The following is a 24,104-nucleotide window of genomic DNA, read 5'->3' as shown; positions in this document are numbered from 1 at the left end:
TGCATTTAATTTCCATTTCACGGTTCCATTTCTTTCCCATTTTCCAAGTTATTCCCTGTGTGTAGTGTGTTTATCCTTGTCTTTGTTGTCCAGGCCAACCTCACTAAAAAACAACCTTTTCTGTCAATGTACCTGGCAGGAATAAGCCTACATATAATTTGTATGATTGACATTTTCTAATGAAAACCTTTTGCACTCCTTATACAACTTATATGTATCCAATTCCAACAGTCTTGTATTTAAATATGCAAACTGGGATATAATGTTAAATTGATTTGCGGCTATATTACACATATATAATCCAATTTCCATCTTAACGTGCTTACAGGTGAGCTGTGCTCATGGGACGATCATGAGATTAAACATGGTTATGCATGAGAAAATTGTCAAAGGACTCATTATCGCGGCTGCAATGTGTGTTGGGCGAGTGAACAGACTGCGGGACTTAACTTAAGAGTCGCCAGAAACACTTAAGTCTTTACCCAACTGATCAGTCTCAAATAATACTTGCCAAATCTTAGTCAGTATTCACGGTTGATGCAATTTGAAATTATAGGTAGCAAATTGAAATTATAGGTAGATGATTCCGCAGAATGTTCTGTAGGTTCTTAGTAGGTTTGTATTAGATTTGTTGGCAGTAATATATTATTCAATGAAATATGCCTTTTCTAAAAGCTGTATAGTGCAGTTAAACCTTTTAAACCACCCTGTCCTTCTGTTAAACTACCCTCTCTCTGTCTCAGTCTCTCTCTGGATAACGGATAAATTTTATTTTATAAGGCAGTAATCTTGTATGTCAATGATGGTCCCAGTGTAGTGCTGCTTGTTTATTGTTGCTTCTTGTATTTCTCTTTCTATCACCTGGTCGTGGTTGGCTCGCTTCCACTGTTTGCCACGCACACATCTCTTAGCTTGTGCTTTGTGTTTTTACTTGTGTTTTTTCCTTTGCTGTGCAGATTTATACCATTCACCATACAACTTGGAGGGAAGTATCTCATCAAAAACGGGCATAATTATTCCAGCTACACAACTAAAGCGGATTTCCCTATAACAAATTTAAAATCATTGGGTTCTTTTATTGACCAGATGAGATAATCGATTGTTTATTCATCTCTACTTATTTTACAAGTAGACAAAAACTCTAAAAGGCTTTTAGTATATTGGCCTCAATCATCACTAAGACAAGGACGCTCAAAAAGACAATTAAAACAATAAAAGCCGGTTGGCAACAGGCAGAGACATCATCCCAACAGGGTCAAGTGAACTTCTCTACCTTGACCTTCTCATTAGCTGCGAAAGTGTAAATACCCAGTTAGGCAGAACATACCAGCAGAGCAACAACCCAATTGGGCGTTCATTGGAAAATTACAAACGTAGTTGGCAGAAATGAAATTGAACTGCCCAGTGTTTCTCAAAGTTTGAGGTAAGGTGTTTTGCAAAGCTTCGATGAAATTACACAATGAGATAACACTGGAGCGCTAACGCTATTTAAGAGCATGCAAAGAAAACTTGCCCACATTATTCTGTTTGACGGACCGCCAGAAAAAGGTAAAACATTTTAACTGGAGTCTTTGACCTAATTATCAGCCCTTTTAGTAGTAGTAGTAGTAAATGTAGTAGTAAATGTAGTAGTAGTAGGAGTCTTTTAGAAAGATTTTGCCCTGCATTGTTTGCAATAAATCCTGAGCCACCATGTAAATACATCTCTGGGACAAATACAATATACTGAAATAAAACTTCAACCAAGAACTGCAGGGGGAGGGGGCAATGCTTTTTTTGACCATAGAGGGTACCTGACACAAAAAGTTTGGGGACAGCTGGAATAGCCAATGGCTTGCTCAGCAGAAAGGAAGAAAAAATAACATGCTCTGCACACGTTTCCTGACAGAATAGCACCTCTGGTCTACGTTGGCCCTTTGTACATCGCCAGCTTTGCACTCACTTGTCAGAGGGAGCGGGATGTCGATTCATTTGAGCTAACAAAAGCTGGAGGACAGGAGCACAGAGAAACGTTTAATTCCCTTCTGCTCCCTTTTTTTCTGAGGTTGCTGGAGAGGACCCACAAAACTTCCCTCCCACGCATACACGCTTAAATATGTGAAAATATGCAGCCAAGATTAAAATGATATCCACATACCTCACATCTGCCCAAGTTTAGTCAAAACGCTCTGAGAAACAGGGTAGCTTGCACTTAATAAATACTATTTCCTGAACGAGTACAATAATAAAAAAAGTAAAACCAGAAAATGATTTAAATTGTAAAAAAATATTTTGGTCATTCGCATACAGTAGGCACTCCATGAAGAACACCCTCCCATTATTATAATTTGTTTTGTAGCCGCTCCTGTAGTCCATTATCCAAGTCATCCAGGTTAAGGGTATCCATCAATGAGTGGGAGCAATTGCACTGCATTGTAATTAGCTGGTTCCGTCCTGATGCTAAGTCTTGTACCTGCTACCCCAGATGTATAATGTCCAGGGTAATTTGTTCAGGTTTCATATTTAAGTGATAGGGGCTTGCTCAAGACAATAACGTGAATAGTATTGTTTTAATGTAATGATAATATGTATTATTAAGGTATAATTAATTTACTTTGCTCCACAACTAGAAGTGGAAGAAATGTGAGATGATCAAGCTTGGACATCTACCCTTTGTTTATCCAATGTTTTTGAGATACCACCGCTCCAAACCAAACAAAGGAGGCTTTAAAAAGAAACGACATGAAGGGTACAAACCAAACACAGGAAAAGAAAGAAGGAATCAAAAGTTCAGCAGGGAACGGTTTATGATCCACCCTTGCAACCGGTCTAGCCGTTGGTATTGATTATGATGGTCAGCTTTCACAGATTACCAATCACAACTGAAGTGGATCGAGACCCAAAGATGCCCGGTTTTTGTGCCGAGCATGACACAAATAAACATCAAAAATGGCCTCCGAGGTATGCTTATGCTTTGCCACAGAGGTGGTTATGCAACTGCCTCTATGACCCGGCTGGCAACAGCAGCAGTTTGACAACAACATGCTAACTGGGGATGAAGGAGCTTGGGGGGGAGGGGCTCTCGCTTGAATTAACGCAGGCTCCACTGCGCATCCCCCGCTCCCCAGATCGAGAGCGGTGGAGTGAGAAACTGAGCAGTTCAGCGAGCCCTTTATCTCCTGCACACACACACACATACACCCATGTGCATGCACGCACACCAAAAATTGCATGAAGAAGCACCAACAAAGATCTGCACAGTGCCGCAGCGTCTTAAGACTGCATGAACACAAAAAAGTCACATTTCACAGGAACACACACACATATATATAGACGCACATATAGACACACACGCGCGCGCACACACACACACACACACACACACACACACGTGCATAGTGAAATGTCATCTCTCCAACCCCTTTGACTTGGTATCTCTCGCTCTCTCTTCATTTTGACTAAGGGAAATGCAGAGGCCATTATGTAACTCTCCAGCTGTTAGGACCGTGCTGTTAATACTCTATCAGAGGGAGTCTGACTCTGCTGAAGGCCTTTTACCCCAGCGGGAAGCGGGGGCCCAGCAGATTCGGTCACCACCAATTTTAACCACACAGAGACCCTTTCATCAAACAGCCTGGGGGTTGCTGCATGCATGCTCGCATGCCGGAGGGGGCAAGCCATGCAACTCTCTCCAGAAAGAGCAATGACATTTGACGGCCCTGTGAACGGCAGCCAGGGTGAGACGTAGGTGGACTCAGCTGGACTCTGAAATGTGGTTCTCGCCTTGAAATGTATATTTCTGGAGGATTAACCTATGCGAACAAGTGCCTCAGCTAATCAACACTGAATCACTCAAGCCCTCAGTCAATACTGCTACGGGTCACAGTAGGAGACAAGCACGTTCGCTGGGTTTAATGGCGCGAAGCTGTGCCTTCCTAGCTTGATTTGTAACAGGGGAAATACTTTTATACATACAAATGGGGCAAAATACAGGGCTTCTCATTGATCACCTATCAAGCGGCCCACAAGCACACGCCAGTGGATGTTTCTGCCTCAACATAAGCAGAGCAGGCCTCAGCATTAGCAGATAAACCAAGTTTCAACTGGAGGCACCGGCCAGCCATGAGCCACTTTAGGGCTGTTGTTGCACTCCGAAAATTAGTGGAGATATTTAATTGACCAGACGAGAACAAAGAGGATGATTTGCTGGAATCGATATAGCCCTTGCTACACTAAGATTTCCTTTCCTTGATTTGCTTTCTTGGACTGCTTTCCCTTTTAGGGGGTTGCCGTTGCAATGTCATTGATGTTTCGTTTTTGCACAACACAGCTTGGAAAACGCGGTTCAAGAGAAATAATATGTCGGGGGGGGCTAATGCTACCCCTTTATCATCCCAACCTCAGCTGGTGGTGGCAACACTGGCTTGAGGGAGGGAAGGGCTGATTTTCTAATAGAAGTGGAAATGGAAACAGAAAAACTATTTTTTAAAAAAAGCGGGGGGAGGCTGGGGGGGTCCTTGCCAACTTGGGAATCAGCTAAAAAGGCCAGGGGAGGGGGCCCGTAATGGCAAAGTGGGCTCACAATGATTAGATGATCTTTCCTCCCCAGCTCTTCCCGACATCGCAGCGCCACTAGCAACAGGAAATTCAAATGCTCCCTGCTAGCATTTCTGCGATTCCAGGAACTATAGATGTGCCAGGCCCACAAATCAGACTTAAGATTAACATCTAAAGTCTGATGGCAGGCAAGCTCAATTCTGGGTGAGTCTTTTCTTCGGCTTCATGTTTATTTAGACCGATCGTGTTGCTGGAGGCAGGGATGTGTTAGCGCATAATTAGCAAACATAAACTCAACCGGAGGTAGTTAACTGTGTAAAGTGTCTGTAAAGGTATCATCTCAACACTGTGTTGACTGTCCAGTGTCCACTGTAGCATTACACTTTTTCAGCCAAAGTTTCAAAAGCCAATCACGCAATCAAGTTTTCTACAGTAGAATATTTAACAAAACAGGAAACCAGAAGTATCTCTGCCCCTTGTTGTTTTTTCCGGCCCAGGCTATGTGCCGTCCAAGAAGTTCTGCTATAACATAATAGGACCGCTGGTCCTACTATTATCTTTGAATATGATCCAGAAAGGGAAATCAAATATGAAAAGTAGGCATAGTTCCTGTAATGCAGACTAAACCTGTTATTAAATGTATAGGGTAAAGAGGAGTAGCAGACGTGTAATGAACAATTGAAAAAAGATTTTCATCCTCTTTAAAATTTAAACAGATCGGCATTATGTGTTTTGCATTTTGGATGTGCTGCATTTTTTGGAGAAGTTGGTGGTGGCTTTGTAGAAAAATAGAGCATGCATCCTAAAGGAAATATTTACTCGCCAGAGCCACAGGAGCAAGGCTTTGGGGTCCGACATCCGCTGCTGTCCATAAATCAAGAAGAGCCAACAATTGGATTGGGTACTAGGCTGATATTGATGCCTTTCTTCATTCTCAATGAAAACACACACACACTGATTCACTGGCTCAGTACCCTGATAGAGTCGTATCACCTAAAGCTTTCCAAGGTATTTTTCTTTCTCCTTTGAAAAGCCATCTCAATCCCTGTGTTTGCTTTGACTTGCTGCATGGCAGTTCATCCATGTCAAGAGTAAAAACAAAAAAAGGCCATAAGAATTGAATGCACAACGTGTGTGTGTGTGTGTGTGTGTGTGTGTGTGTGTGTGTGTGTGTGTGTGTGTGTGTGTGTGTGTGTGTGTGTGTGTGTGTGTGTGTGTGTGTGTGTGTGTGTGTGTGTGTGTGTGTGTGTGTGTGTGTGTGTGTGTGTGTGTCAGATTTCAAAAGGCCTCAGTAGGGATTGGGAAGAGGATGCAAGAAAAACCTGAGACACACACTGCCTTTTGCGTACACCACCGATTACAATCCATTCTTGTGAGGCTTTTGTATCGCAACTGGGCCGGGTTATTGTCATTGGCAGGTCTAATTACAGGGACAGCCTCCACGCTACGAGGAGAAAGTGCCACCAGACAGAAGCTTTATTTTATCTGTCATGAATTTTGAATTCTTCCTTCCTATGGAAGATAACGGGACCATAGGAATTGCAATTAAACGGTGCTCAAGCCTGACACAATATTCTGTTTCAAACCGTTGACCAATGAGGACTGCGGAAAATCTACAAGGAAAACGAGGCTGTGGCAAAAGTGGTGGAAAAACAACTGTCATAGTTGTTCTAGTGCTATTTCAGTCTTTGTAAGCTTAAACAATCTAGCCCTAAGTAGAAGTAGACACTTGACACCTTTATACCTGTAAATTGCATAGTAATTAATTCAAAACTAATTGGTGTGAAATATTCCACATGAATCCCATTGTCATGCATTGACAATGGCATTCATTGGATGAATGATTAGGATGCCTTGCGAGGTGCAGGGGTTGACTAGCCAAATAAAACTACATTTATTTTATTTGCAGAATTCACATGGACATGCCATAGACCTGGGCTCCAATTCATTACACAAATTGAGTTTGGATCTCATTCCCCAAACATCAATTGAAGCACGTCTGGAAATGTGTTGTTGTTGATGACAGCAATTTTTTCAAATATAAAAGCTTTTGTTTTACAAATGGATGGACCTACTTAGCTAATGATATCCATGTCAGTGTGATGTGTCACAAGCCTTATCACTGATGACTGGTATATTAAGAATTTCATTCAGAGTACAGGACAGCTCAGACAAAGCCAAACAGCAGAGAATGTGGCCAGATGTGTCAGGGACACAGTGAGGGAGTCACTGCTGTGACAACAAACAATGCATCCAATTACAGAAAAGCAGATCCACTCCATGTGGCTAGCTATAGACCTTGTAAGTAACAATGTTCATTTTTCATGTTAGAATATAGATGGGCTAGTCGAAGGGCAACAGCTAGAAAGATGGATGGACCCATGTGTTCCCATTTTGTGAATGACAGCAAAACTCACACACATTATTCATAAATTCTTCTTCATCAAAATTGATTTAAGAAAATAAAATGTACAGCTTCTCCAATTCGAAACCAATAACTCAAAGAAAGGAGCAATGGTCGCAGTCTATACATTCATTAGCTGCTAATGGAGAAAAGCCTTCTGTTTCCACAACAAGTTGTGTTTACTGTTATAATCCCGAAGAGTTCCCCGTTCAGGTAAACTATTAACATTACATCCCTAACAAATATCAGCACTTTAAAAAAGTATGTATTTTACCGCTTAATTCAATTAATGAAACAAAATAAGCTCTCCCCAAGCTAAAACACGAAGCTCATGTGTCCAAAAGAAAATGCATGTGGTTATTGTGAAATATCACAAACTGTTGATATCAGTAGAACAGCAATTCCAATAAGCCTCTTGAAATGGTGGAAGCAAATTCCAACTGGGAATCAAGGGATTCCAACAATATTGCTCGTAGCTTATTGCCAACGGTGCAACGGTTCCCAAAAGCTGCACCCCGGAGGGTCAGATATGGGAGAGGCCAGGGATGGGTTTGTGCACTGGCAGCTTTCGGGTCCAGGGGAACGGCCATCACCATAGCTGGTGCACTAGCTGATCGATGGCGGGTGCGTCCCTTCACTTCATCCCGAGAGGCTGAATAGATTCGGTTTTATGGGATGGCCAATCTTTAATCTCCTGACGCTGCGTTGCCTTGGCTGCGCTATACAGATACTGTAGGCCCAAACCTGCAGTATGGACTATGGAATGCAGGAGCATATACACCCATACCCTCACTAGTAAGAAATACCATCACTCCTTGTGCCAGGTGAAAACCTCAAAGCCCTGGCCTTGTACGGGGGGTTTCAATCAAAGCCATTCAGAGCCCGTGACAGAAGGTTGGTACAAGCCAGACAGTGTGGGTCAGAGTGACACGGCTCTTCGTATTGTGTCATGTAAGTCACTTTGTAGAGGTTCATTCTTATGGTTCACAAGGCAGAGGCAGGGCTACAACAGTTTCTTCTGAGAACGAAGAAGAGGGGCAAGGAAGCTAAATAATTGTTTTGGTTTAATGGAGTTGGGGGCTGGGGGAATGGAAGTTCTCATATGGACCAATTTAACCACAGTTCTTTAGCCTAAGTATTCAAAGGAATTCAAATGAACAATTCAATAACAATAAGAGATCCTTCTATGCATTCTTCTAATAAGTAGAAGAGACTACAAAACTCTAGTTAAAGTACTATAGTTGCTAATAAAGCTTCACCCACAAATGAAACTTTAAAGGGGACATATTATACCACCAGGTGTGAGTGTGATTAGCCTGCTGGATAGATCAGTCTACCAACCTACCCAGTAGACTGAAGTAAACGATGCTCATCTATCCAGCACAGACCTAGGTGGACACGCCCACTAGTGATGTCATATGGGGCAGATTTTCGAAACGGCTTGTAAGGCTAATCACACTCACACCTGGTGGTATAATATGTCCCCTTTAAAACATATAATTTTAGCAATAACTTGGCCAACTCCAACCTGGCCTTCACATAATAACCCGTTATCCTTGACTCAATTCATCAGGAGCAATACACTCATACAGTGTAACAGTGAAATAGGTATCATCGAAAAACATAAGTGATTATGTACTGATGTGAAATGATGTTAAAAAGGTAAAGAGCCCTAACGCCACACTGAAACACTTTGTGAGCTCACATCTTGGTTGGTTTCCCATCATGAAGCAGGGAGTATTTTTAAGGCAGCAGCTGAATGGTTCAGAGTCATGCTCGTGAATATGTGCATCGCCTTAGTTTCGGTTGAGAAAGGGAAAAGAAATGTAGGAATTAGCAACTGTTTAACATCTGAGGCTTTATCATTTTTCTGTCAACCCCGATAAGACTTCTGCAGCATGACAGAGCACAGCAAGAATCTCTCAGAAATATTAACATTGGAGGCTAAATGTGGGGAAGGGAACCAAGATGTTCAATGTACTGCCTTAGAATGCACATGTTCTAGTGAAAGTTATGGGTGGTAGTGTTTGTAAAATGTGCCAGGCCATAAAAGGCATAGAGGTGCAGGATATTTTATTGATTAATTATATCCAAAGAGTACACGTGCTTATAGTGTTTTGTATTTCAGTTTGCATCATATCTGTTTTGAGAGTATTAAAAGGAGGCAATGTTAACCAGTGGGATGTCAATATCATTATTTCTTTTAATAGACTTGTTTTAAAGAGAGGGATTTAATACAGTGATGTATTAAGCTCACTACACAGCCCGTATAGATGGTTATTGACTGGAAACAGTATGTGAGATTATATTTGACATGGGGGTAGAAAAGTCTCACATTATGTCACAGAATTAGTCAAAATGAAAATGCCAAATCTTTGTTGAACGTCACTTCTATGCGTTTGAATGAATTTCCTTTACTTCAACATAGGATACCATCTACCTGAAAACCACAGCAAAAAGCCTAAAAATAAATAAATGCTTCTCCTCCCACACACAGTTAATAACCCTAACCCACAGGTCCGGTCAGTTTGACGGGTTTGATGTCAGTTGCCGCCGTTTGCTACTTAACAGTCAGGCTTATTGAACAATGAAGACAGATGGGCATTTGGGGCGACGGCAGATGCATACAGAATTTATCCCTGACCGGAACATGCAGAGTCTCTGCTGCTCTGGCTGATTTTGGGGGGGAAATTACAGGCCTGCCTTAATGATTATCCTCAAAGGTAAGCCAGGGCATGCAGCCTCCCATTCCTCAGGGTCTGATTTGTACACCAAACTTAAAAAATTGGAATACCAGATGCACTCAGTTGGGAGGTAGCACCTTGGTCGGTCACCTTTTAACAGAACCTCGGCCAATCAAATCATGACTCATAAGTCACTTTGATCTCAAAAAATAAATTTGTCATACACTTGTAGACAAAAGCCGTTCCTCGTGTTATTATAAACTGGCTTGTTGTCGGCTGTACAGTCAGCTGTAATGTCAAATATGACATAAATATGCTGCAGAACTTGGCTCGCTCCAACTAAAGCTCATGTACTGAATGATTCTCCACTAGCCTAAAGCAATTTGCTCTCCCCACCGTAGGCAACAGGGAGAAATGCATTTCATTATTTAGTCAATCTTTTAATGGCATTGGTGTATTCACAAACAATCCCAAACAAGGTTAATTAGCAATGATCACACATTGAGAAAATGCACTCCCATTGTCATTAATTGGTTCAATTACTGTCCCTGATTCACTCAAAATATACCTAAAGTTTAGTTAATATATCATGCTAAATGATACACATTGTATTATTTCACTGCAGGAAACCTGTTTGATGAAAAAGTTTTGAAACTAAATGGCTTTCACACCACCCCATGCCCTGAAAGCTTTTTAACCCATGAAATGATATAGGGCAATTGTAGGGCCTATTTAAGGGATGTGAGCTCATTCCCATTGTTAGAAGTGGGGCACATAGAGCATTTATACTGTTGAGTTCTGTGTCAGCTGCACCTGACCCAAACCAAGACAGTGAGATCATACAGTACCACCCACACACAATTCAATAGGCTTTTCTGCTACAGCCTTCTGGCTCTCGACTCTCACTCCAAGTACTGAGTACTGTGGAAAATACTATTGATTCCACATGCATTTCTATGATATTATGGCTGTGGATGACAAACCTTCTTATATTTAGAATTGAATGATTTAAGTAAGCAAGTAAGTTGGAATAATTGGTTAAAACCTTTTCAAGAACATTGCTTCCTATGTCTAAATAGTATATTGTAATGTTTACAAAAGACACCTAAAGAAAATGTCAATGCTGATTGTATTTCAATAACAGAAGCGGTTTTGAAAACCAATTTAAAGTGCTCATTAATTCTGGCAGAGAACACAATGCCCGTTTCTAATCCTTGGTTAATTATATTTTGGCACAAGCTCAAAGCCATCTATAGGAAGTCTTCACCATGTGGACACTGAAACCAATACCGTCTCATACCCAAATGTATGCTACTTAGCCTGTCCATCTGTGGCTTGTGGATATCGCCATCCGCCAGACCCTTCAGAGATACTCAGTGCTAACTAGTCAATACTTAACTTTGAAAGGATACGATAATCATGGGCATAATTACTTGGTGTAATAGGTATACATAAGTAATTGGAATAAAATGTCAAAATAAAGTTACCGCCAAATTGTTGCTAACAACAACAATTTGGTGTTAGACTACATTGAATTCAACTTAAAAAATGATTGGCAGACGCCTTTTTTATTTTGGTCTGAGCCATCACTGTATCTGCAGCACTGCTTACACTGCAGTCATATTCCACTAATCTCACAATTTCTTCTTTGCAGTGGCCGGTCTTCTTTGTAAACATTCAACTGATAAAATGGGGGGAATAATGACATTGTAACTGAACTCTTCAGTATTCTGGCAGAGGAACATTTTTGTTTGAAATCACACACAGACAGGCACACTTTCTCAGACTCTACAAGAAAGAATGAAAGGAAGACTGAAGAGATAACATCCCGGAGTTATGGATGATTTTTTTTCTCTCTGGTGTGTCTGGTGTAGTTTTAAAGGAAGATATCAATAATGTACTATGTAATTCATTTAATAAATGTGGTAACTTAAGCAGTGGTCAAGTATGACACAGTGATTAATCTGTACATTTCATTAAAATCCTACCACAGCACTGATTTGAAACAATACAAATAAAATGCACTTTTTTTTTGGCTGCATTTACTTTACATTACATACTTACTTTAGTTAATAAGGCATCATTATCCTCCAGGGAGTATGTTGGCATATGAAGAAACAGAAGATGCCAAATTGTGATTTCCTGTTTCATTGTGGTCAGGGTCAATTCAGCATTGCCAAATCTAGAACAAACCAATGCTGATGTAGATTGGGCCAAGCAAAGTTATTGCCTTGTCAAACACTATGTAGAAATGTAAAATTATTCATTATTTATTAGACATAAATGGCAATTGATCTAGTTCGGATAAAATACAAGCCTATATATAAAACAAATATTAAATATAGCTGTTTCATTCATGCAGCAAAGAAAGAGAGGTGTGAAAATAAGGGGTAGGTGTGACAATAGGTTAAAATACGATTTTTCTATTCGAACAGCAATGGCATTTAATATTTCAGATGGAATGTCCAGTTTAGGGTAGTTAATTTATAGCTTCTAGGGCTGTAGTCAACCAAAGAAATTCTTGGTAGACTGAAATTCAACCAACTCTATTACCAATTGATGAGAGAAAAATATTTTAAAAATATGCAGGAACATGAGAGAAAATCTCGTCGTCTTCTGTGACATCTTTTCATACGTTCTGAGAAGAGTAGATGTTCAAAGTTGTGAAAACAGGGGTGTTGCCCTCCTGTTCTAGAAATCGGACTGTCTATTAAACCATTCAATTAATATATCAGAAAAAACAGCCTTAAATATATATTTTTTCATTTAATAAAGAGTGTTATTTCTAACACAATATAGCCTGTCTCTCAAAATTAAATACATCAGCCTGCATTTGTCCCTCCTGCCCACGAAAATAATGGACTAATAAGCCCTTTTCTACTGAAAGGAACACCAGCAATTGTCAATAAATTTCAGAAGAGTTTGCAAATGCCTGAAGCAAAAAACAAGCCCATTTAGCAGTATACTATTTTCATATTTTTTTATACTCTTTTACTGCTTCTTACGGTAAAAAAAAGTAAAAACAAAGATTGCAGACTGCAGCAATCAGTTCATGTCGAATCTTAGAACGAAGAAGAACTGAAGGCCATGTCAGATTTGCAGAGCCAGGCCTCAAATCAATATAGAAAATAGCACGTTTGCTAGTTTCAAGTCCTTCATCCTTCCCAAATATCTTTGCGGATTAACTGCTCCTTCAACTTTTGTTGAACATTTTTAGTCTGGAAGGTATTAATCTGTCAGCCATGTGGAGCCCAGCAAATACAACACACTTCAAAGCTGCAAGAACTGTCATCCTGAAAACTACCTGGCTTCAATCAATCCCTTTCATTTTCGGTTCAAAAAACAAACTAACAAACCATGAACAAGTGACTTTTCAAACATCATTTCTAAAATGATACCTCAAGGTATGTGCTTGCTAACCTATGTCTAGACCAAAATCGGAAGTTTCCCCTGGTTACCTCGTGTCAGGTACCCTAAGTGCATTGGCAAACCGAAGAAACTCTAAATGTTATACCATTTTACACAGGCAAAAAATGTTAGCAGTTAATCTGTGGTAAACTTTATAGCCTGATGTTATTTATTTTTTACATTTTCTCAACAGTCATGCTAACCATGCTTATTGGCGGATAAGACCTCCCTGAAAAATTGGGACAAGACCAAAGAACGACAAACTCAATAACACAATTAGTATGGAGATAATTAGCTCAATACTATCAATATTTCCAGCACTAGACAATTATGAAGACAAAACATCGCTGATGCTAGTGAAGCAGGACTCAATAGAGTGCCTAATTCCCTACGCTTCTGGTGGACCACCAAGGGACCTTATTCCGGAAAGGATATGTATTGTAGTCGACAGCAAGAAGATATTATTTGATCCCGTTTGAATTGTGATTTTTCAGTTTAAGGAATAGTTTTATCATATTTTTTTGGATAAAACTGTTAAAGTATACAGGCATGCAAACAGGTTAGGCGTGTAAAAGGTTAATAGAAGGTGCAAGCGGAGTACCCAGACCTTTTGGGGGAGTCTGGTGTCATGTCCCCCCCAGGATGACTTTTTAAAATAATATGATTCTAAAGGCTATTTTCTCAATTATTATTTTTGGGTTAGACATCTGAATATACGGTGAAGAATAGGCGGAGACCACTGCTGCAGAATCAAGTTTTTATCCACTGATAGTTTTATAAAGTGGTTTTATATAGTGGTTAAATTGATAAAAAAATAATGAAAACACAAAATAGCAAAACAACAATATCAAGTCAGTGACTTTAGGATCCACTCATCAGTCCGAGTTTGACTTGGCGTTATCGTGGGCAAGGGCTCGTCATGAATGGAAAATCGTTAGCTGCTCTTTTCATTGTTATTAAAGGTCCCATGGCATGCTGCTTTATGGATGCTTATATATAGATGTTAGTGGGCCCTTAATACAGTATTTGAAGACATTCAAGAAATTCAGCCTTGGTGCAGAATTACAGCCACTACGAACCAGTCCCACAATGAGCTTTCAACAAATGTGCCGTTTTTTAGAGGCGGGTCAAGGTAGAGGTTGGGGGTGTGGCCCTGAGCAGCTTGCGGCCACGATACCATGCGCTCGTGTTTACAGTGGATGTATCGCAATGGCGAGGCGCACACAGCGTTTGGCCATGTTCTGTAAATATTCTAGAACACTCCGGGTGCTCCGGCGGGAGTCCTGGAGCTCTATATCTAAATAATATCATATTATACATAGATATATATATCATACAATATATATTATCACGGCCAAAAGCTGTGTGCGCCTCCAGACGATATTATGAATCTCAAACGACTGCGTCGGGTTCTTCCACTTCCACATCAATCTGAAGTAGACTGAACCGCGACATGGAGGAGAAAGGGATTGTTGCCCGCCACGATTGTTGACAGCGATTGTCTCCCGCCGGAGACCCGCTGCCCGCTGCCGAGGCACCACTGTGTCGGAAGCGGACAGCGGGCAGCGCCGAGGCACCACTGACCCGCGGTGGTGGTGCCTCGTGGCAGTGGTGCCTCGCGGCAGCTGGCAGCGGGGCTTCGGCGGGAGACAATCGCGGGCAAAAATCCCTTTTTCATCCATGTCGCGGTTCATGTACTTCAGGGAGTCAAAGCCAAAGTTCCTTTCCCCCAATTCCTTCTAAACCATGGCTGAGACATGACAACGGGCTGAGATATGGGCCCTTATGACAACATATGGGACCAAATTCGAAATCGGAGCGTCTGAGCTTTCATTTTTCAAAGGCGTAGCAGGATACCTAGTGCTCGTTTTACAACTAATGCCATTTCTAGTTACTGGGGGACCATAGGCAGGTTAAGGGAACTCATATTAATGTTAGAAAACCTCATCAAGTGTAATTTTCATGCCATGGGACCTTTAAATAACCAACACGTGTTAGTAGGTTGAGCTTTTTGCTGTATTTTGGCCTCGTTTGAACTTTGAAAAAGCTGCTAAAAGCTAAATACGTTAAATTATTAAAAACCCTTTTAAAACTATTAACGCACAGATGGCCGTGGGGGTTAATGGCTTGCTGTCCTCAGACTGGAAAGCAGCTGTCAAAGCGCAACCAGAATATTTTATTCATGTTTTAATAAAAAACTAACAATGATCCCATATTTTGCCATTCTGATGACAGCTGCCATACATGCCTTATATATATATTTTATCCCTGTGATATTCAGACAAAACTTTACCTAGCATTCTATCCGCAGTCCCCAAATTTTTTTAATAGATTGTAACATCATAATAAAATGAGTATCCAAATACTGAATTGAGATCTGAATACCTTACTTACAAATTAATAAATTTTAGTTTCTTATATTGTGTGGGATTAGAGATGTAGTACACTGAGCGGTTTCATACAAAACAAATGTTACTTTGTATGACAAATTGAGAATCATGTGTAATTCATGCCCCAATTCAAACCGGATAAAAAAATGACGCTGTTGACAAATGTACATATTTTTTCAGGAACAAGGTCCCATGGGGGACAGAGTAAGGAGAGTGACTTTTAGTTAAAATAAATGGTACTTATTGTCCTGTTTCAAACTGTTCTGCTTTAATGCAATGTTTTTGACATTGACCCTTGGCTCTACATATCCCTAGATATGCAAACACGTGTTTATAGTTTGTTTTCAGAGCCATTATAATAACAATTTAACCATAACCATTTCATTTATCTTAATTATTATATCCACGTCCAGTTCATGGCCCATTAATCTTTGGTCTTTTTCAGCAGAAACGTCTGGACGTCTGGTAATAGGATCATTGCAAATGGATCAGATGTAAGGATGCCATGTCAATAACATCCATCCTAACAACGTTGGAAAGAACTACAGAGAGAAATACAAGAAATGTATATTTAGCCAAGCACGACTGACTTAGGTGGAGACATGCTTTCAGGGTAGGCTGTGCCTTCCCTGCAATATTCCAAAGAAACCAAAATATTATGATGATGAATGAAAGCCTAAACCAAACATACATCGGCTTGAAATGCCAAAATTATATAGTTTTCTAAATGTCTTATATGACCAGAGAACCATGACAAGATCAATCATGTGGTTTGAGTTGAATCCACAAATTTCAGTCCCTGTTAGCATGTATCCCTAGTCTGTTAAGTGATTGCAGGGTAGCCAAAGGCTTCCTATGCCTGCCCTGCAGATGACAGTAGATTTCATAGTATGCGCATGAATATTGGAGTAATTGAAAAGCATTGATTTTAAACTTGCCTGGTAGTGAATGATCAAAAATACCTATTCACCATTTGAGGAACTTCAGCAAATTGGATTTTCAATAGTTATTTTCAAATAATAAAAATAGGTAGGCCAATTCCACTTGAAAACGTAGCTCAACAAAAGGGATAGCGAATTGTGAGATTCTTGCAGCAGAACTGCTAGGGCGTGGCTGCTTATGCGCAACATGGCTGGATTTCTGAAGCAACTGTGACGTCAACGGCTATGTTTGACAGAAATTTGGAAAGCCTAAGAATTGTCTACCATATATCTGAAACCTTGATTGAAAGCTATGATTTTATTGAGTTGGGTTTTGTGATATTACATTTAGGGTCTATTGAGGTTATCCCAATGGATATTTTGAGGCAATGGTGTGTGGGCCTCCAACCCTCCCGGGGGGTTCGGGGGTATGCTTCCCTGGAAGAGCAAACTGCAAACTAGGGAACCTTTGGAGGAACTTGATGGGTTTTCACAGGAACCAGGAACCAGGGACTCAATTAAATTCCGGGGAAATTATTTTACCCCCAAAGGGTTGAGATGGGTCTAGCTGCAGACCTCCAACTTCAAGCCACCTCCGTCGTCAAACTCTTTCTGGTGCCCAGCTTGGAGGCAAGTGACATCTGAAATTGTTTACGCCAGAAGGGCCGCCACGATCAGGATTCGATAGCTTGCCTCATAGTTCCACACGACTGCATATATATAATACAGCGGCATCAAGTCATCTTAATTCAGCATGTATATTATCTCCTGTTGAGCAGTGACTTCTAAATGCAAGAAGAGCCTTGTTTTATCATTTAGTTTTTGATTTGTAAGTCTTTTTATATCGGACCTTGGAATTTGACCATATATAAGTTGTCAATTTACACAAAAAACGCCAAATAACAAATTGCTATGGGGACTTTTGCTTTTAAGGATTTCATCCACTTAAGACCGAAAGTGGAATTCTTATAAATTGGCATTTAAACATTAATTTTTGATAAGAAAGCACAATTAAATGCTTTCCAACGTAACCCTCTGAGGCTGGAGGTCTGCAGCTGGACGCTATTGAAAAGCTCCCTGCTTGGGGGTAGTAAACAGAACATGAACTCTGGGGTGGGACTTGCAGCGCTGAACATCTCAGATTGGTTGAGTACTCTAAGCATTTTTTTTCAGCCGTTTTAACATATGCAGCAGCCAACCGATTTTTGTTCACTCCGACAGGCAGTTAATCACACACAGGGCTCTTACTGCAAACCGTAGTGGTAAACAACATTCATAGACCTATAATTATTGCTATCTGTTATATGCGTTGATCATTCATTCATTCAGTCGGTGCTACAAGCCGATGACATATTGCACTGCGGTATGTGAAAATAGGTGGCTTTTGATTACATGTCAGTGTGCAGTTGTATGGCGACACACTCATTTTGGATAAAACTTTCGCTGAAAGATGTCAAAAAGAAAGAACGTCTCAAATGCATGGATGCATTAAAGAATACACCCCCTTAACATGATTTCCCTCATCCGTGAACTGCCCTTCGCTACACTATTTTACACCTAGAATAAAACTCCATTATTATGTAGTCCTCTAAATACATTGGAAATTGTGATGAAAGTACAGAGTACGTTCATATTCACTTTAATGAGGTTGAGGATTGGATCTATCAGACTTTTACACTGCCGTAATTGTTAATTGAAAATGCAGCATATACTGATGTAAAAGGAGCATGATTTGCCTTACCTCCGCAGGTCTTAAGACCTTGTCGGAAACACAGACGTGTAAGTGAAAACATTTGTAGAAACATATTTGAAATATTTTCAATATGGCGGGACAAACAGGACAATGTTGGGCCACCATAGTCTAGGAAAGGAATTGAGAACACTGCTATTTGAAAATCTTTACATCCGGTGCCTAATCAGCCACTGAGCTCCCGGCAGCTAATTTCCTTGCAGAGGAGTATAGTTGGACTTATCTTTAAATGCCAAGTTTTCGCAGTTGGATAAAATTACACAATCAATCCGATTGTTTTACAAATGATAGATCGGAATCAATGGTGACTTGGCGCACAAATGAAAAAAATACACAGGCATTCCATGGATAGTGGACAGACACCAATGAGACATTACAAATGACCAAACCTTCATTCACATTGTCTGACCATTTTACTAGGCACCCATTTCTAAAGCTCTAAGCTTGGTGTTTGTACAGCTTCTTGTTTAATTTGAATTGAGTTTAAACATGACCATAAACATATGAAACCACACAATATTCCAATATTTCTGGAAAAATAGCATTGGGTAGAAAATATCAGGTGCATAAACAAACGGTACCAACACTTGCGCTTTCAAAATATGAATCTGCTTTCCATTACAGCCTCACTTTTTGTGATGTCCGAGTATGTCTGACAACAAATCCCAGCTCGTCCTATATTGTATGTGGGTTGTTGATTATTGAAGAGCAGCCCAGTCTATAATAAACCTGCCTCTTCCCTTTTACACTTATTTACCTCAGGCTGAACAGACAGATTACGACCGCATCTATGAACCGTTTCACAAGAACCCAGGTGGTGAACTGAATTGATTTCCTCAATGCATGCATTTTTACATGCTTACTACAACCATCACAAAGGAGAACAAGTCTGCCCTCTCGGAGAATGGGTCACTGTGGCTCTCTGGTTTGGCTCTCCCACGACACAAAGCACTCCACACAATGTGTAGAGAGTGGACACAGAGTGTGTAATTACACTTTAAGCTAAATTAAAGTGTGTTTCATCAAGGCAAATAGCGGAGGAAGAGTTCAGAAAATCGGCTGCAGCAAAAAGAGGCTTTTTCAAACCATCTCCCCATTTGTACCACCACTCAAAATTGCATGCAGTGTCAGAGCAAGCTGTTGTTGTCTGCGTCTCCATTTGGGCCTTTGGAGAGACGCTTAGCAAATGAGCCAGAGAAAACGGGTCTTCATTGTGCGACTGCTGCTTCCGGAGTTCAGGTTTTTTCCCCCATCATGATAGTTGCTTTGCATGCTGGTATCTGCAGCACATACAGAACCGTGTTTGTGACTTTGCATCTGGGAAACTTCTCCATAATTCCATTTGGAAATTTGTTTTTTGAATCGATAGCATTCAAGGCAAATAAATCTACACACACAAACACACACACACACACACACACACACACCCTCCTTATTTATGTTATACATGGCTGTCTTTTTGCTTTGATCACAGGTTCTGATCACAGTAGCTGGTAACTGAGCCAATGGAAAAAATACTCAATGTTTGCTGCATTAACCTCAGTATCAAACCTTAAGGGCTAATTATAGTCCCACGTACGGCCCTTGCGGTGGACGCAAGGAGGGTCCACAAGGACGCCAGGGGTCCGTAACCCCCTTGCGTTGCGTGAACGTGGAACCATAAAGAGCCCTTTACTCTAACATTTATACTGTAAACCAGTAACTGAACTTACTCCAGTCCATTTTAATACCACTAGGCACACCAAAGACCACCCTGCTTTTTAAAATGCCAGGGTCAGAGATAGATATGATTTTCAAAATGTCCCCTCCCCCCTCCCATCCCCCAATCCGTGGAGATTTAAGGGTCTTACATGACATCAAATCAGTTGGCAGCTCCCTAACAACTAGTGCCCTAAGCCCTTTTGGTCTGTCTTTGATTACACTAAGTGCACAGAGGCCAGATGCGACACCAGGACCTGTCATCTGTTAGCTCGTCTACAGGACGACTCCGGAGGAGAGGAGGGGGTTGGGTGGGGGTTATGATGTGTGGGTGTGGTTGTTTGGATGCGAGAGGCAGGAGGAGAGGACTTCAAATTTTGAAAATCACTGCTACTCATTTTGAAAATGACAACTGCTGACTGAAAATATAGTCCCTCCACTGTGCTCCAGACCAACAGTTAGCCATTTTCCAAACTGGCATTTAAGCTCCACAAATCTAAGCCTTAAAACAAATTTAATACAATATTAATTACATATTACTAATATGTGAAAACTTCTGAAAATGTATTTCAATAACAAAGGGAAATGTAATTTCATTGTTATTCTTTGGCTGTTAGACTAAGAAATACAAATCTATGAATGTTTTCAATTGACTTATCTATATTCCACACAGTAAGAAATGTTGAGTGCAGTAAACGAATTTCTAAAGAGAAAAACATGTTCTTTCTGCCACAGTGAACCTACTCTAAGCGATTCGTGAGACACTCTTTTCAATAGCCAATCGATTGTATACGGAGTGCGTGTACACGTTGAATCGGTGTAGGGCTACAATGTGGCCGATTACTCTGCAAGCCTTACCATTACAGCAGTAACTTAATTTATAATGGAATTTAAAAAAAGAAATCTCCTGCCGCGCTCAGCACAATACAAGCCTGCACTGTGTGCTTGTGGTAAATAATTGATACGGACTCCCAGTGTACCCTAATCTTTGTATGAAATCATTGTTGCGAGTGCACCATGCAGAAGGAGGGGGCAACACCGACCACTGTTCAAAGAACAACACAACCTCGTCGGCTGAGTTCCCCGCATCAGAGGTAGTCCAATTCATTTCACAAATACGGTGGAAGGAAAAAAGCATGTTTGTTCTGCACCGATTTCATGGACAAAACGTACCCCGGATTATGTCTGCAGGATAATCCATATTGTGACAAACACGCGCATCTAATCTACATATTATTCTTAAAACAAAAAAGCTCCGGGAGGAGGAGAGCGGCATTGTCTAGGGTAGTTAGAGTTTCCAACAAAACATCCTGACAGAATCCCCTCGTCTTTATAGTACCGTTACATATACTATAAACACGGTAATTACCTCAGCTTTGAACATGTATATAAATTATTTTGAGTCATAAAGTGGTTCTGTTTAACACATATGATCTAGAGAAGTCTGCTTAAAGCCTACCTCCCCCATCCTCAGTTACAACATATACGATAATGTGCGTGGTGATGATGGTGCGCATCCCAGTCCAGAATACTATTTGTTTACTCCATTTTTGTTCCTTCAAAAGGCGAAAGTAAAACATGTAGACCCGTCTTTTAGCAACACACGCGATTCAAGAGTCGTACCATAGGCTTTGAATAATCATATCTTTAGTGAATAAAATGTAGGCATGTCACGCATCCCGCGAAGATCCCATTATATGGCACAGTGGGAACAACGTCGTCAAGCCATTTTTCTAGTAATGCTTGGCCATACAGGTCACGATATCCACAGAGCTTCAGTTCCCAAACACCGTTATTTTTTCACATCCACACACTGGCTACAAGATCAAGTTAGTCTTTCCAATCTCAGGTTCAGTAAAGAAACTAAATCAAAACGTAGTTGAACATTCACAAGGAAATTGGATTCAACTGCTTATTCCCCGATCGCCGCACTATCTGACCAGACTACAGCAGAAGAGCAGACCCAGGAGCAGAAGCCTGCTCGGTCCATGCATCGTCCTCCTCACCACACACACACCGCATCACAAAAGTAACTCCGCTGACGAGAGTCGGGGTCAGAACAATGGCGAGAAAATATAAATTCAAATCAACACCACATATGAGCGAGATTAACGCAAAGCCGACGTAAAGCGGTGTGATTCCCGTTCATCAGAGTTGACGGTGCAGAAAGAGGCAAAGCGCTGACGAGGAACGGTAATGGTGAGCGGACCAAAGTGATTCATACGAGGTTGCATGAGCGACATAAACATCTGCAATGGCCGTTTAAACAAATGGCAACAGCCCAAGAACCAGACCCCAATTTGTGGGTTTATTTCAGTATTCCTAGTAGTCGCCTTATACGATATCCCAACTTTGCGGTCGGTCTTAAAAATGTCTCACTTTTCCCAAATAACATCCATCCACAAACTCAACAGACCGCGTCCATGAAAACTTGCCCCTAGACGTCGATAACGTTATTTCGCCTTTATCCAGTGAAGTTCCACAGAAAATACGTATATCCAACGAAACACCACAGGGTCTTAATCCTACCTTTGTGAAGAGCCGCCGGAACCAGGAATAAAAAGAGAAAAGTAGCGAGAGAGCCGTTGCCAGTGATCGCCATGTTGGACACCTGCTTCAGTATGGCAGAACGAGGGGAGACTTCACCTCGCGCTGCGAGATCGCTTAATGAGATGCAGGAGAGGGCGGGGACCATTTACACCGCCGCGCGCTTCCCTTGTATTTAGGATTATATGGATGGCAAATTATACAGATGCAAAAAAATGTATTTAAAAAAAAAAACATCATTCACTAAATGAGACGTAAAATCTCTATCTTACTGTTTTATTTCGGGCATTGTTGTTCTTGTTCTCGTTTGTGGGGAGGCGGGGATGGCATGTTGTAGCCTCTATTTTAATAAAAATGTGGCAAAAGGTAAAATGTTAACTATTGAACACACGTGTTTGCCACTTATAAGGTCTACTACTTTAACTGGTAGGCCTACCATCTAGCTAGATGACCATTGGTTATAATTCCTATCGTAAAACAAACGTTATGCAATATTTCACTCATTTGGCATTTTTTGCTTTATATGCACGTATACCTATTAAATTATGCAAAAAGTGACTTGCCAAAATGCATCACCTTTTTGGGACTACGGAGCAATCCACACGATCACATTATTTATATATTTTCATATATAATGGAAAATGTCTTCATGGCGCAAACATTAGGCTAAATGGGCATGAAATACCATGGTTCCATCGCTATCGGTTGGTATCATGTCCCACTTTGCATATTGACGTTTTTTATCTACTTTATCTACTTTAATTTGAATAAAAAACGTATTTATGGTAAGAAAAAGCAAGACCAATTAAGGTCTGGCAACAAAAGACTGCAATTTTTCTTAAGGGATTGAATACAGCAAAAACATAGGCTGCTACTTTGTTACTCTGTGCTCCAGCTGTTTGTGAATGAGGTCAGCGATGTATACACCTGCCCATAGTGGAAGCAAAAGCACTTCCTCCCCTAGCTTAACCACTGTTAAACTATAGTTTAGCAGTGTGCACAGGCATTATCTTGATGAAAGAGCAAGGAATGTTGGATTCAGGAGGTACTGTTTGCACCTCTCAGTGTACCAGGTCCCATAACGATTGCTTTGTATTTATTGGCTGTGGTACTGCTGTGCAGAGAAATCATTCCACTTAAGGACTCGCCCAGGATGACTGCCACTTGTTTATCAACTGGTAAGTTTAGGCTTTTTAAAAAAGGAAACATCCTTACTTAGAAAAGTTTACTTGTAAAGTTGTCGCTCAGGGCTTCAACATTACCGCATCGTGCAATAATGTAATAATGTGTCCCTTCATGCATTTTTCTTTGAGGTGAGGGAAATAATCTACTGGAAAAGTTGTCCTACTCCATTGGTCCTTACAGTGTTAGAAGAAGATGTTGATCATGTTGATTAAAGAGTAATCATGTTAGGCTGTATTATCTGTAATTACTATGTTCCCACTCGCTGAGGTACGGGCTATTGGATGATCATTATGCCTCAACCGAGCATTGACTCAATTAATCCAATCTTCGTGATTGTTTAATTCCCCCCCTCCCCTCACTTGCTTTCATAGCAAAAAAAATCATCCAAAGTGTTTATTTCTACTTATTTCATATTTGTTTTTTCTACTTGCTCGATGCTGCAAAATTCTGCAAAACTTTCATTTTGATAATTACATATTTCTATACTCAATTATTCACGCTTCCAAGAGAAGAATTAACCTTGATTAACATTCATCTCTAATGGGAGTTTTATTGAGACATGTCTGTCTTCCAACTCTGTGT

General features: G+C 40.6%; 1 protein-coding gene across 1 annotated transcript in view; it reads right to left on the bottom strand.

Annotated features, from left to right (window-relative positions):
* The window catches only part of cadm1a (cell adhesion molecule 1a), a gene marked incomplete at both ends in the record, with an annotated part of 247,721 nt that extends 225,329 nt beyond the window's left edge, over positions 1-22,392 (bottom strand). Inside the window, one exon of the mRNA XM_079737454.1 lies at positions 22,320-22,392. Within this exon, the coding sequence (XP_079593580.1) occupies positions 22,320-22,392 (73 nt within the window). The remainder of the gene's footprint in view (positions 1-22,319) is intronic.
* Positions 22,393-24,104: the final 1,712 nt, after the last annotated feature.

Source organism: Pollachius pollachius (assembly GCF_949987615.1).
Source record: "Pollachius pollachius genome assembly, chromosome: 6".
NCBI lineage: Eukaryota > Metazoa > Chordata > Actinopteri > Gadiformes > Gadidae > Pollachius > Pollachius pollachius.
Note: the sequence above shows the minus strand (reverse complement) of the source record. Positions and strands in the feature narration are given on the sequence as shown.